Source organism: Eubalaena glacialis, chromosome 12, assembly GCF_028564815.1.
Source record: "Eubalaena glacialis isolate mEubGla1 chromosome 12, mEubGla1.1.hap2.+ XY, whole genome shotgun sequence".
In the NCBI taxonomy this organism is placed as follows: Eukaryota; Metazoa; Chordata; class Mammalia; order Artiodactyla; family Balaenidae; genus Eubalaena; species Eubalaena glacialis.
In genome coordinates, this window is record NC_083727.1 from 560,596 (window position 1) to 575,571 (window position 14,976).

The 14,976-nt window shown below is 37.7% G+C and overlaps 1 protein-coding gene across 1 annotated transcript; it reads left to right on the plus strand.

Annotated features, from left to right (window-relative positions):
• Positions 1–19: 19 nt before the first annotated feature.
• Positions 20–13,703, plus strand: DYNLT2 (dynein light chain Tctex-type 2). Its single transcript, XM_061207529.1, has 4 exons — positions 20–168; positions 8,376–8,582; positions 11,354–11,512; positions 13,593–13,703. Exons 1-4 carry the CDS (start codon positions 40–42, stop codon positions 13,701–13,703), a joined length of 606 nt encoding a protein of 201 aa, XP_061063512.1. The 5' UTR covers positions 20–39.
• Positions 13,704–14,976: the final 1,273 nt, after the last annotated feature.

The following is a 14,976-nucleotide window of genomic DNA, read 5'->3' on the forward strand; positions in this document are numbered from 1 at the left end:
CAGACCCTCTCGCGGGAAGCGTCCGCGAGAGCCTGGGCGATGGAGAAGCGGGGACGCGGTGGGCATCCGCCCTCGACCGCGGGGCATCCGCCCTCGACCGCGGCGCCTCCGCAGCCGCCGATGACGCCTCGGAAAGAGAGGAGGCCTAGCATGTTCGAGAAGGAGGCAGTGAGTGAGGAGACTCGGAACGAGGGCCAACCCCTAGGCTGCAGAGCCCCGGCTTTTGTGGTGTAGATCTTGGACCACCGCGCTGACTGAAACAGCTTCTTCAGCTCTCTTCAGATTTGTTCAGCTCAGGTTTCCTAAGAGGCGCTTTCCCCAGAAATACGTAATTTTAGTGTGTTTAGTGCCACCACACAAACCGCTGCTTTACTAACCAGAAGTAGGTGTATGTGTGCTGTGCTTCAAAATAATAATAGTAATAATATTTGGATTGGATATACCAAGCAGAACAATGAGATGTTTTGAGTTTTTGTAAACAGCAGCAGCCTCAGTATTTGAAGAACATACGAGAGAGAAAGTTAAATTGAAAATAATTCTGTCCATTAACTTACTGTCTGAAATTAATGCAAAATGACATTCAATTTTATTGGTGGTATAACACCAGGATTTCTGTATGAGCATAGTGTGAAAACCATTACTGTGATGGACACTCCATCTTTTATTGAGACTTTGAGAGAGAGAATAATTTGTCCAAGGGTACAAAACTGTAATGATAGAGCTGGGACTTCTGGTCCACTTGCCTATAATTGTTTCTTTTCATACTACTTCGTGGGACCCATAATCAACAGGATGAAGGAGAGATAGTAGGCAAAACACTAATTTTTGAAGACCCTTATTTCAAATAACAGAATCCTTCCCACCGCCCCCCCAAAAAAAAAGTCCTGGCAGCATTTCAGGTTCTAATGACTGCTCTTTGGTGTCTGCATTTTACAGAGGAAAGAGAAACAAAAGGAGGAAAAATAAATAGGGCAAGTTCGCAGAACCAAGAAAAAGCACAGCAAGGCTAGAAACCTTAATATATTGGATTTTAAATTCATGCTCCCAGAAACTTTGTTGTATTGCCTCATAATAAGTCTGAGAAACAGATAGGTCACCTGCAGTAATGAAAAATATTTGTATTTTGAGGTGCCTTTTATAAACTTACTGTCTACTGAAGATCTGAAGTCTTGAAAAGTGAAGAAGTCTGAATCCAAAAGGAGGGGACGACCGATAGGTTCACTTGGTATATAGGCCAGAATCTGGGGAAAGGGGGACATGGACCAAGGCAGTTCTTGCTTATTTGCTATGAATGTGATTAACCATAGATGTGTTTAAAATCTGGGCTTCTACAGGTAAGAAATTTGAATTGGGAAGAGACTGAGAAAAGATTTCACAAATGCTCACTAAATGTGCCTGAGGGCAGTGAGTCACTAATTAGTTATTCCTAACTTTCAGGTAGCTGATTATTCTCATGATCCTGAGCATAAGAAAGATTAAGACACACAATTTAATCGTTATAAATGTCTTTTGATTTTCTCTCTCCTGCATCCATTTATTTTCTTCTACTAGTAGGAACTCAATTTTCCTTCAGAGAATTAAGTAATTCCCTATTGGATAGAGTTTTGGTGGGACTGTCAGTCACCTTCCTTAACTTTGTGGTGAGGATGAGACCAAAACTAGGCTGATTAGATGAACTCTTCCTGTAATAATTAAAGAAAATGGTTGAGATTAATTTAAATTGAAGGAGGCATACTGAACTGCCTCAAGTGTCTGACTCTTTAGGCTTCTCTTCCGTTCTGTGAGCTACTCCATATCTTTCCAATTAGTTATGTATATGGTTAACAAGATTCCGTGCTTATTGTTTGCAACCAAAGATTCCAAAACCTTAAACAAATTACTGAAAATTGAAAACTTGGTTAGTCTCACTTGTCTACGTACATTTGAAAATCTTTAATACTAGCAAACAGCTTTTAGAAATACATTAATGTAATGGCATCTCATGACCATGCTCTTCTTTTTCTAGGATTGTAGGCTCAACATAAGGAAATGCCATATCAATAGGTTAAATAATTAAACTCAGATTTAACTCCGGTTAAATAATTAAACTCAGATACCAAAAAGTTCTTCATATTTAAAACCTATTTCTAATTTTTGGAAGTGACTACAAAGATTCTTCCTTAATTAAGAGATAAAATACTCTTAATAAAGAGAATACTAAATCAGAAAGCCAATATATATATGGAAGAAATGGCAGAGATGTGAGTTTTCAGCATATTAGAATCTCTGATTGTTATTTTTAAACCACAAATGCATGCCCTATCCCCAAGGAATTCATTGCAGTTGAGAGCCACTGTTAATGATATAATATAGTTGTATCCGTTGGGTGTATTGTGAGAGGAAAAGAAGATGGCAGTACCCTGGAGAAGCATTCTATTAATGGAAAAGAACAAAATAAAAATTTCATTTTTAAGAGGTTTGGGGAGCTATAATGCCTTTCTTCCCCAACTAAAACATAAAGCAGTCTGACAGATGATTAAAACAGCAGGTTTATTTCTGAGTAAGGACTTCTACTAGAAGCCAACATGGAGTAACTCCTACCAGAAACTACAGAAAATTACACAAAATGTATGAAGTACTTATTTCCACTGGCTGGATGTAAGGTAAGACAGGATTGTGATCTTTGAGAGATGAGACACAAGAAAGGTGAGCCCCAAGATTTCCCCTAACGTACTGCCTGGTGAGGGCTTCCAGCCCATACCTTATGGAGATGTCTCCCTTAGTTGAGAATGATTTGGGAGTCAGGGTAGGTCAGGGTGATATAAGAGCAGAGTATTAGAGAGGAGAGAGCTGTACAAACAGTTCCCAAGATCTGCAGAGGATTTTCCTCAAGTCTTCAGCTTAGTACATCAGTGCATCTGGTGAGGAAGTCAGGTGTGGCTAGAGAAAGAACCACCCAAAAGAAACAGAAAAAAATCCTTGGACTCACACAAAATAGATTTTTTTTTCCCACCAGTAAGAGTGGAAAACCATGTAAATCATAGGGCATTGGTTAGAGTGCTAAGAAGTGTATTGTCTCAGTATTGGGGGAAAAAAGCCCTAGACTTAGGGTTTTCTCTAGTTCGGCCTATCAGAGCTTAAAGACATGCCTCAAGAGGATTACAGTGTTTCCACGTTACTGCATTCTAGAAGAAAGCTCAAGAATGCATGTGGGAATACAAAAATATACAGCAAAAACAGAAGGTAAAATTCACAGTATCTGGTGTTTAATTAGCATACCTTCAAAGAAGCAGAAAAGTACAACTCAAAATGGAGAGAAGAAACAAAACACCCAGAAATGATAAAAAGATAGAAATAGTATAAAAGGACACTAAAGTGGTTATTATAAAACAGTTATTGTATTATATTAGTTTTCATCACATTAAAGCAGTTATAAAATACTGATATTATAGAAAGAGTTAATATTATGTTCTGTTCAAGAATGAGGAGAGGGACTTCCCTGGTGGTCCCATGGTTAAGACTCCATGCTCCCAATGCAGGGGGCCTGGGTTCGATCCCTGATCGGGGAACTAGATCCCACATGGCGCAACTAAGGATCCTGCAAGCTGCAACTAAGGATTCTGCATGCCTCATTGAAGATCCTGCATGTGGCAACTAAGATCCCGCCTGCGGCAACAAAGATCCCACTTGCTGCAACTAAGACTTGGGCACAGCCAAATAAATAAATAAATATTTTTTAAAAAAATCAGAAAAGATTAAGCGTGGTAAATCCAGGTCAAACCTCTACAGATGAAAAATATAATGTTGGAAATGTAAAATAAACTGAGTGGAATTAACAGCAGATTTGACACTGCAGAGCAGGCTTAGTGAATTTAGAGACAGCAATAGAAAATCTGAAATGAGCTATGGGAAAATTTCAGGCAAAACTTTTATTATCTTTGGATCCCCAAGTGAGGAGAGGGGACAAACTGACCAAGACTTGAGAGAAAACTCAAATAAAATCAGAAATTAAAGAGAAAAAATTAAAATTGATACCACAGAAATACAAAACACCATAAGAGATCACTACGCCAACTAGTTGGACAACCTAGAAGAAATGGATAAGCTCCTAGAAACATACAACCTTCCAAGACTGAGTCATAAAGAAAGAAAAAATCTGAATTGACTGATTACTAGTGAGGAGATTGAATCAGTAATCAAAAACCTACCTAAAACAAAAGTCCAGGATCAGATGGCCTCACTGGTGGATTCTACCAAATATTAAAATAAGAATTAATACCAGTCCTTCTCAAACTCTTCCAAAAAAATAGAAGAGGAGGGAGCACTTCCAAACTCATTTTCAAGGCCAGCATTACCCTAATACCAAAACCAGCCAAGGACACCACAAGAAAAGAAAATTATAGGCCAGTATTCCTGATGAACATAGATGGAAAAATCCTCAACAAAATATTAGCAAACTGAATTCAATAGCACATTAAAGAGATAATACACCATGATCGAAGGGGTTTTATTCCAGGGATGCAAGGATGGTTCATCTGCAAATCAGTCAGTGTGATACACCACATTAACAAAATGAAGGATAAAAATCTCATGATCAAAAAAAAAAAATCTCATGATAATTCGAATAGATGCAGAAAAAGCTTTGACAAAAATTAACACCCATTTATGGTTTTTTTAAAAAACTCTCAACAAGGTGGTTATAGAGGGAATGTACCTCAACATAATAAAGGCTGTATATCAAAAGCCTACAGCTAACATTATAGTCAGTAGTGAAAAACTAAGCTTTTCCTGTAAGATCGGGAAAAAGACAAGGATGCCCACTTTTGCTGTTTTTATTCACATAGTCCTGGAATTTCTAGACAGAACAATTAGGTAAGAAAAAGAAATTAAAGGCATTCAAATTGGAAAGGAAGAAGCAAAATTGTTGCTTTTTGTATATGACATGATATTATATATAGAAAATCCTAAAGACTCTACCAAAAAAAAAAAAACCATTAGAATTAAAAAACAAATCCAGTATAGTGGCAGGATACAAAATCAATGTAAGAAATTCTGTTGAGTTTCTATGTACTAATAATGAACTAACAGAAAGAGAAATTAAAACAATCTCATTTACGATTGCATCAAAAAGAATAAAATACTTAGAAATAAATTTAACCAAGGAGATGAAAGACCTGTCCACTGAAAACTGTAAGACATTGATGAAAAATAATTGAAGACATAATAGAAATATATTTCATGCTCATGGATTGGAAGAATTAATATTGTTAAAATTTCCATAGTATCAAAGGGACCTACAGATTTAATATAATACAATCCCTTTTGAAATTCCAATCCCTATTCCAATTCCAATTCCAAAAAAAAAAAAAAATCTAGTGAAAAAAGTGGGCAGAAGATCTGAATAGATATTTTTCCAAAGAAAACATACAGACGGCCAACAGGTACATGAAAAGATGCTCGACATTACTAATCATCAGGAAAGTTTCATATCAAAACTCACAACTGTTAGAATGGCTATTATCAAAAAGACAAGAGATAAGTGTTGGTGAGGATGTAGAGAAAAGAGAACATTTGTGCACTGTTGGTGGGACTGTAAATTCATGCAGCCACTATGGAAAACAGTAGAGAGGTTCCTCAAAAAGTTAAAAATAGGACTATCATGTGATCCAGTAATTCCACTTCTGGGTATTTATCTGAAGAAAACAAAAACACTAACTCAAAAAGGTATATGCACCCCCATGTTCATTGCAGCATTATTTTCAATAGCCAAGATATGGAAATGACCTGAATGTCCATTGATGAATGAATGAATAAAGAAGATATGGTGTATATATAAAAAAAAGTGAAATCTTGCCATTTGCAAAAACATGGATGTGTCTCAAGTGCATTATGTTAAATGAAATGTCAGAGAAAGATAAATGCCATATGATCTCTCTTATATGTGGAAGCTCACAGATGCACAGAACAGATTGGTGGTTGCCAGAGGTTGGGGGTGTGGGGAAAGGGCTGGAGGGTGGGCAAAATGGGTGAAGGGGGTTAAAAGGTACAAACTTCAGTAAAATAATAATAATATGCTCAAGTGTGGTTTATTCCAGGAATGCAAGGTTGGTTTAACATTCAAAAATCAATGTAACTCACCATATTAACAAACCATTAGGGATTAAAAATAGGATGAAAATTGGTAACATTTCTACCTAAATTAAAGCAGCTCACCTAGTCATGGGTCTAGCTGGATGATGACATATATCTAAGATGATGTCCTATCTCTGTAAAGCATATGCAGTGGTGGAACAGAAAATATGTACTTCTTATAATCAGATGTCAAGAGGAGAGCTGGGGAGATTCTGCACTAAACATGCTCTTCCTCTCCCTAACTTGCTTATCATATAAACTCCCTCAGAGAGGAACAAATGAGAGGGCAAAGAAGGGGAAGTATTGCTCCAATAACAGTTTCTGCCACATAGAAACATCAATGGTAGAGAATAAATATTTTCCCATAGTATTCCTGGGAATATGATTTTTAATATATACATTTTAAACTACTGGTCTATGAAGTAAGGTGTGAAAAATGAAGAGGAGTGATAGAAATACGTAGAACTGTAGGAAAATCAAGATGTAATAAACATTAAAATTAATAAAATTTTAGTAGGGAACAATGGTATTTTTATGTTATACAACTCCTAAAAACATAAAATGTGTTTTTAAAGCACCTTAAATGGGACATTGAAAGAATATCAAAGGAATTAATGCTTCAGAATAAATTGAAAGAAATTTTTGTAACATAAAAAATTAATTGTAAATAAAAGTTCTTCTGTAAATGCAGAAGCAAACCATGTTCCTGGTTTGAAAAGCTATTGTACAGTTATGAAGTTATTTATCATTAACATTATTTGTAAACAAGTATTTTAAACTATAAATTATTACCTCAGGCCCTGATCTCCCTATAATCTATTCACCATACAGCAGCCACAATAATCTTTTAAAACTGTAAATTAGAAAATATCACTTGCCCGTTTAAATCCTTCCAATGGCTCCTCATTGTTCTGAGAATAAATTTCAAATTCCTTTTCAAATTCTACTTAGTCCTACATGATACCTTTTTGTTTTTAATGTATTTATTTTATTTATTTATATTTGGCTGCGTTGGGTCTTCGTTGCTGCGTGCGGGCTTTCTCTAGTTGCAGCATGCGGGCTTCTCATTGTGGTGGCTTCTCTTGTTGCGGAGCATGGGCTCTAGGTGCGCGGGCTCAGTAGTTGTGGCTTATGAGCTTAGTTGCTCCACGGCAAGTGGGATCTTCCCAGACCAGGGCTCGAACCCGTCTCCCCTGCATTGGCAGGTGGGTTCTTAACCACTGCGCCACCAGAGAAGCCCCATGATACCTTTTTAACCTTATTCTGTTACTACTATTTTCCTCACTCCAAATGATCCAGACACACCAAACACACGTCTATTCTCAGAACATGTTCTTTGTCCTTCCTATTTCCTGTTCCTTTTAGACTTCAGCCCAAACGGGACTGAAGGGACTTCTCCAATTATTCAGTCCAAATTAGGCCCTCATGATGAGTTTCTATCAAGTCATGTGATTTTATTTGTATAGCAATTACCACTATTTAAAGTGGCTTATTCATTTCCCTATATACGTTTTTATTGTCTATCAGTCCTCCTCCCCACTAGAAGGATAACTCCATGAGTGCAGAGTCCTTGATCATGAGTTAATACAAGTAAAACAATTAATTCCTGCTTATTATAATGAAGTTCACCACTGTAACTTCAGAGCCTAGAGTACTTAACTGAACCATAGTAGCCACTAAATCAGTAGTTCTTTAAGACAGGTTGAATGTCATACAATAAATGTTGAATGTAAAAAGCACAGAAAGATGTATATACCAAATCAATACACTTTTGTTATCTTTTCAATTTAAGACAAATGTGTTAATGTAAATAATTGTATTATTCAAAGATAAAATAATTAAAATTATAAGAAGACAATAAAGGATAATATTTTCATAATGTCAGGGCAGGGAACATGAAAGGTTTTCCTTACATACCAGTCTTCTAGCCACTCAGTTGCTCTCTCAGGGGCCACTCTTGTTTCTAGTTCTTTTGCATCTTCCATGGATGTTCTAAATATATGCATTCAAATTTGTGTTTGGGTGTATTTGTGTTTATAGATAAATAGATAGATGATAACTATATTCTTTTTTCTTCTTTTACCAAATTGATAGCCAGGAGTGAATCTAGGATTTAGCAACCACATAATCATAGAAGTCTTATAATGGATTTCCAAGCTTTGTGTCAGTCCTGTCCCATTGCACCAGGGTTCTTAAAACCGAAATTTCATTTTACAATTAAAAAAGTAATCTCTCTCTCTCTGTCTCTCTCTCCCTCCTTTCAGTATGCACAGATTTTAAGAGAAAGACTGAGAGAATCAATTCATGATGTTCAGTACGTAGAGCCACCATTTGATGACTCAATTGCTGATACAGGTAAAGAATGGAAGAGTGCCCTGGCAAAACTAAAGTTTGCTAATTCATATAGAATGGAGCCACTGAAAAAATTCCAGGCTCATTCAGTAGAAACGAAAGTCCAGCAGATATTAAAGGTAGGTTGATAGATATATATGATAGCAATATCTTAGCTTTGGGGGTTTGATAAACTGTATTAAGATTTATGGCAGTATAGTTACCCTGGTTGATTTTTTTGTAGCTTTTATCTCTGAAAATATGAAAGTACTTTGTAGTCATACTCAATAATCTTCATGTTGATGCTATGATTAAAGCTAGACCAAAAGGAATATTCTTTTGCTATTTCATTTAACTCTTAATTATCCATAAATTATTTATCCTTCAGGTTCCATGTGTCTCCCATATTTGGAGGAATGAATAAAAAAAACCCATATTGAATATGTGTGAAAAATTGATTCATGACGACACTGAAACATCTTAAGAACAGGCAATCCCCAATTTATGCATGGGTTTTCTTCTTCATTAAACCAGCTGGAATCTAAAGTTCATTTAAGACAGTTTGAAACTCAGACACATGTTTTCAGGCTAGTCCAACAAAGCTTCTTCAATTTTACAAAATTAATACTGTAATACTAATACCAATATTAATTATACTACTGTTGGTATCTGAAGACTACATGGTTCAGATGGAAAGAATTCCCTTGACCATCTTTCCTAATAAAGGGCCAAATTAAAAACTTTTAAATTATAGAATGTTTGTTTAAGGGACCACTTTTTCTGAATCCCCTTTTCACCTTTGGGCACCAGGCACACAGGATTTTTCTGATGACCAGATTCCCTTTGTGGGACTCTACCCAGCCTAATCTCCCTCCCCCACCTCTAATTTACAAGACGCACTCCTTTAGTAATAACTGGTGTAAGCTAGCTATTGGGAAGAAAGCATGTGTTTAGTTTATTCTGTATAAATGATTAATGTCCCTTTAATTGTATCAAAGTTAATTCTTAAATGAATTAATCTTTATTAATACAGAAGAATATTTAGGAAACCTACCCTCCAACCTCCCTCCACCACCATAGACATAGATACATTTCTAAGTTGAATTAATAATTATCAGATAATATTTGGTAAAGATATTATGGCTTATAACTTAAGGAAATAAATTCAATTCAATACAATAAAATAATTATTAATTCTCTGATCTAAACACTAATAGCAAGCATTTGTGATTGAGTATACATTTTGGTGTGTCTCTCACTCACCCCTACCACATAGACTGAGTTCAAGTTTATTGAATATAGTAGAATTTCAAATTGTATTTGCATATGATAGCTTATAGAATTGCATTGAGCATGATGGGACCTGGAACAGCTTATTGGAAATATAGGTGGAAGGCTAGGGGTCATAGAGAGGCCGGGGATTTTCCTTTGCGTTTAGGGAAAATTGAACACAGTTCTAGACACGGAAACAGTATATACTGATGGAGCTTATAGGTATCTTCCTATAACACGTGCTCTTTATTTATTAAAAATGAACACTTATGTAGATAAAGTCTGGGATCTCTTAGGCAGATTCAGAAGGGAGAATGGATGTTGCTAAGTGTCCAAAAGATTGAGCCAATTGCCTGAGGGAACTAAATGCTTCTAGACCCAGTTTAGATCCAGAAGCATTCTAGAAGGGAACCAAAACCAAAAAATGGGTAATTTATTTGGTTTTACTTGCCTATAAAATTACCAGGTAGGCATCCATTTGTTGTCATTAGAACTCAGAACATTGGTTAATTTATCATTGGTCTGAGTCAGTTAATCAAAGCCAGGTGCCACCTGCTCACCAGCTGGTTCAGGTCTGCTTACGGTTTGTAGGAAAATGTAGTCCTTCGTGGCCCACATCTGTCTCCCCGCCTGCCCCCAGCTATATATTAATTTAGTAACAAACATGAGAAATCTTTGATTTCCTTGATATTCTCCTGGAGGCCACAGAAAAAAGCAGTAGAGTGAGAAGCCATAGAAGCAGGATTAGAAAGCAGTGGCCTTTAATTTGTGGAGACAAGAAGACAGGAATAGGGACTTCCCTGGTCGTCCAGTGGTTAAGACTCTGCCCTTCCAATGCAGGGGGTGTGGGTTCAATCCCTGGTCGGGGAACTAAGATCCCACGTGCCATGTGGCCAAAAAAAGAGACAGGAATAACATAATGCAGGCTCTGCTCCTGAATTTTAGCAAATACATAAATTTGAAAAAGATTTAAGATTCTCTACCTAAGAATTCCCAGAAGCTTTGTTTTAAAATTCCTCTTGTGTCTCCCTAATAACTGTTTGGCACAGTAATCTAGTAAAGGAAAACTTAAGCTTAAGGGTTGCTAATGAAGGGCAATTGAACATAATTTAAAAACCAAACTAGGGGGCTTCCCTGGTGGCGCAGTGGTTGAGAATCCGCCTGCCAATTCAGGGGACACGGGTTCGAGTCCTGGTCTGGGAAGATTCCACATGCCGCGGAGCAACTAAGCCCATGCGCCACAACTACTGAGCCTGTGCTCTAGAGCCCGTGAGCCATAATTACTGAGCCCGCGTGCCACAACTACTGAAGCCCGCATGCCTAGAGCCCATGCTCTGCAACAAGAGAAGCCACTGCAATGAGAGGCCCCAGCTCCCTGCAACTAGAGCAAGCCCGTGCAGCAACAAAGACCCAATGCAGCCAAATATTAAAAAATAAATAAAGAAATAAAACTAAATTTTCTTCAAAATTATTATTGAAATAAATTGGTAAACATATCAACCATTTAATATTATTTGGTTAGAAATACGTATATTTTTCAAAAAGTTATATGTATTAATCAGACACATATTCTACGTCAATTTTTGTTTAGAAAATATTTGGTTTGAAAATTAAAATATTTTTCTTAATTTTTTTGAAGGAAAATCTTAAAGATGTCAAATATGATGACAAAGTCTTCTCTCATTTGTCGCTTGAATTAGCAGATCGCATATTGCTAGCAGTCAAAGAATTTGGGTTCCACCGTTATAAGTTCATTATAAAAGTATTATTTATTCAAAAGACGGGTCAGGCAATCAATGTAAGTACCTCACTGATCAGCATCTACCAAGTTCAACTATGAGGTCTCCCCTCTAAGTGACTTGATATTTATTGCAATGTCTCAAAGGCACATTTGAGGTGCATCTTGACTGAAAGGATAATTATGTGAACTATATTTTCTTTCACTATGAATTATTTGAAAAATACTAAGCTAGAAATGGTAATTTTCTGTTAATAATTTATTAAATTGTATGGGTATTCTGTTCCTTGACCGTAACAGTTTTGACAATTTAATGTCATTTAATAATTGATTAACCAGTAAATTTATTTAGGGCACTAAATAATGGGTATAGGTACTGAGGAAAATACAGAAAATTATATGACATGGACCATGAATGCCAAGGAGTTTTTACTCCAGTCAAGAAAATAAAGCAACACAATTTTGAGTGTAAGAAAATAAAATGATGCGGAGAATGTAATAGCCTAGGTTTTAGCGTGCAGTTGACCTGGATATGAATCCTGGCAGCAACACACACTGCCTCTGGCCTGGACATAGTTTTTTCTTCTGTAAAATGGGGATGATAAAACCTACTTGCTAGAGTTAATGTGAAGATTTAATGAGATTATCCGTATTAAAATCCTTAACAGAGTGCCCAGCCCAGAGTCCTCAATAAACAGAAAGGCTTATTTTTTTTTATTACCTCAATAAATATTTATTGAGCAATTCCTACATGAGAAAGGCTTATTACTATTACTTACAAGTAAGAGTGCTATACCCCGAGAGCTGTGTGAGTTTCTAGTGAGTTGAGCGCGAGTGTGTGGGGCGGGACAGTCTGAGGGGCTCCATGAGGAAGCCTGGCGGGAGGACTTGGCTGGACGGAAGGCTGCCGCCCACACGGCAGTCAGCAAGGCTCCCGGGGAGGACAGAATTACACCACAGCCTACGTGCACACTCGGGGAACGAGACGCTTCTAGACAGTGACAAGTGCTCCATGGACGGAGTGACTACTTGGGATTGTCTGGAGATGGGGAAGGGCCTCTGATGTCTGAATGACAAGAAAAAACCAGCCGTGCCAAAGATCAGGGAGAATGTCCAAGCAGAGAAAACATGGAGCGCAGAGACGCTAAGGCGGGGCGAACTCGCTGTGCTTGACTAATAACCAGAGAGGCTGTGGTGTATTTAGGTAGCCCCACCCCAGAATTTAGCAGCCTAAGACACCAGCCATTTATTTGCTCATCATTCTGTGGGTCAGCTTAGCCTGGATTAGCTGTTTGGATTTTCGTCTGGTCTCACGGAAGCACTTGCAGCCATCCAGTGACTCAGCTGGGCCTAGAGGTCCACCACGGCCTCACTCACAGGTGTGACAGTTGGTGCTGGCTGTTGGCTGGGGCACCTGGGTCCCCCTGCACAGGAGCCATCATCCTCCACTGGACCGAATGGGCTTCCTTACATGTGGGGCTCCTCACAGCATTCCAGGAGGTGAGAGCAGAAGACCTCTTAAGGCCTTTCTTGGAAGTTGCACAGTGTTACATTCTTTTGCTCAGAGCAAGTCCCAAGGCCAATGCATATTCACAGGGTGGAAAAATAGACAGCCTCTTGAAGGGAGATGCCACAGAGGATTTTTGACCATTTTAGAGCCACCACAGAAAAAGATTATGTGTGGCTTTGCAGGTGAAGCGAGGAATTAGGGTTTCTCTTTTAACAGCCTGCTCACAGAGTCAATACCATTTTTTAATTTCAAGACAAACTTTCGGTCGAAAATCTTTTAAGGGTGGGAAGAATAATTCCTTATTATGGACTATAACACCGCAGAGTACCGCACGCAGAACTACTAGACCCAGATTACAGAGTGCCTCCTGTTCCTGCCCCCCACACGCTCTGCTAAGGGAGCGTCTTTCTGTGTTAGATAACTTACCAGCTCCAGTAAAAGAAAAGATGGACCCAGGAAGCATCACTGTCAAGTCTTGTCAGCAAAGGGAAAATTGGACAAATTACTTTTAAAGTATAACTTTCTGAGATAGTGATGCATCTTCTAAAAAGTATCAAACTTGTATAGATTTAAAAATTGCTACTTAACATGTTCGATCTAAAGTGGGTCTTCTAAACATTTCTCTCATAGATTGCCAGCAGATGGATCTGGGATGTTGCGTGGGACAGCTGGGTTGCTGCGAAACATGAAACTGAAACTTACGTGGCATTGGCCTTAGTATTTGCTCTTTACTGTGAATAGCTTGTTACATGTACTAAAGAGTGTTTACTTCTCAACTTTTCAAAAATACATGAAATTTATAGATTTGTGAACCTCATAGTAGTTTTGATTAGCTATATTTTTATATCTCCAATTGAAGCTTAATTGTATTCTTTTAACAACAAAGTTAAAGCTGGATTTTTACCTTTATACTTACTAGTTATATTTATTAACATTGTATTACCCCAAAGTATAAAAGTATAAGAGGTATATGCATATGCCTTTTTCATATATATATACGAATACGTGAATGCTTATGATGGATTATAATATGGGGGAATTATTTATCATCCTAGTTAGATTTAAGAAAATTAGAATTTGCTACAGGATATTATGATGCAACCTTGTAAAATGTCAAATTAAGTAAATGTTAAGATAGATTTTTGGAAAACTTCCAAAGGCAGATATTTTGAATGGTATCTTAATATACTACATGCATTCTTTTGAAAGAAGTTACCAAGTTTGAAAGAAAGATGTTGATATATTTAATACTTCCCTAACTAACACCTCTCCCTCCAATCAAAACACTTCCAAGTGTGCAGTCTTTCTATTTGTTAGTCCATTAGTTAAGCTCTTTTTAGCTGCAAGAACCGAAAAACCTAACGTAATTATTTTTTAAAAAGAGGAAAATTGTATTTCCCAGGCATTTGATCAAGGATCCGGGTTCTTTCTGTCTTCCTGCTCTCCCCTCAGATTCTATGTACACGAGTTTAACTTGGTAGAATTTAACCATGTTCTCATGGCTTTATCATCATGATTCACTCCCTGAGCTGGGCTGGAGCTCACCTTCCCTGAAGCACACGGCCGTGTGGAGAGTGGACACCACTGTCAATCAGGGCTTCTCCTGCAAGGAGGCAGGGGGTGGGCTTGGTGGAGCCAAGCAGTAATGTCTGTGATAATTCATACTATTTTCAAGTTATAGTCAGAACTTGAAAACACATGCCAAACTTAATGGACAGTAAAAATACTGATTAGTTGAATAATCTATAAACAGGAAAACAGAAAGACAGAGGAGAGTTTTCTTTTCACTTGTGTGTTTTAATAACCCCAATTTCTTTTTTTTTAATTTATTTATTGATTGATTGGTTGATTGATTGCTATGTTGGGTCTTCGTTTCTGTGCTAGGGCTTTCTCTAGTTGCGGCAAGCGGGGGACACTCTTCATCGCGGTGCGTGGGCCTCTCACTATCGCGGCCTCTCTTGTTGCGGAGCACAGGCTCCAGACGCGCAGGCTCAGCAGTTGTGGCTCACGGGCC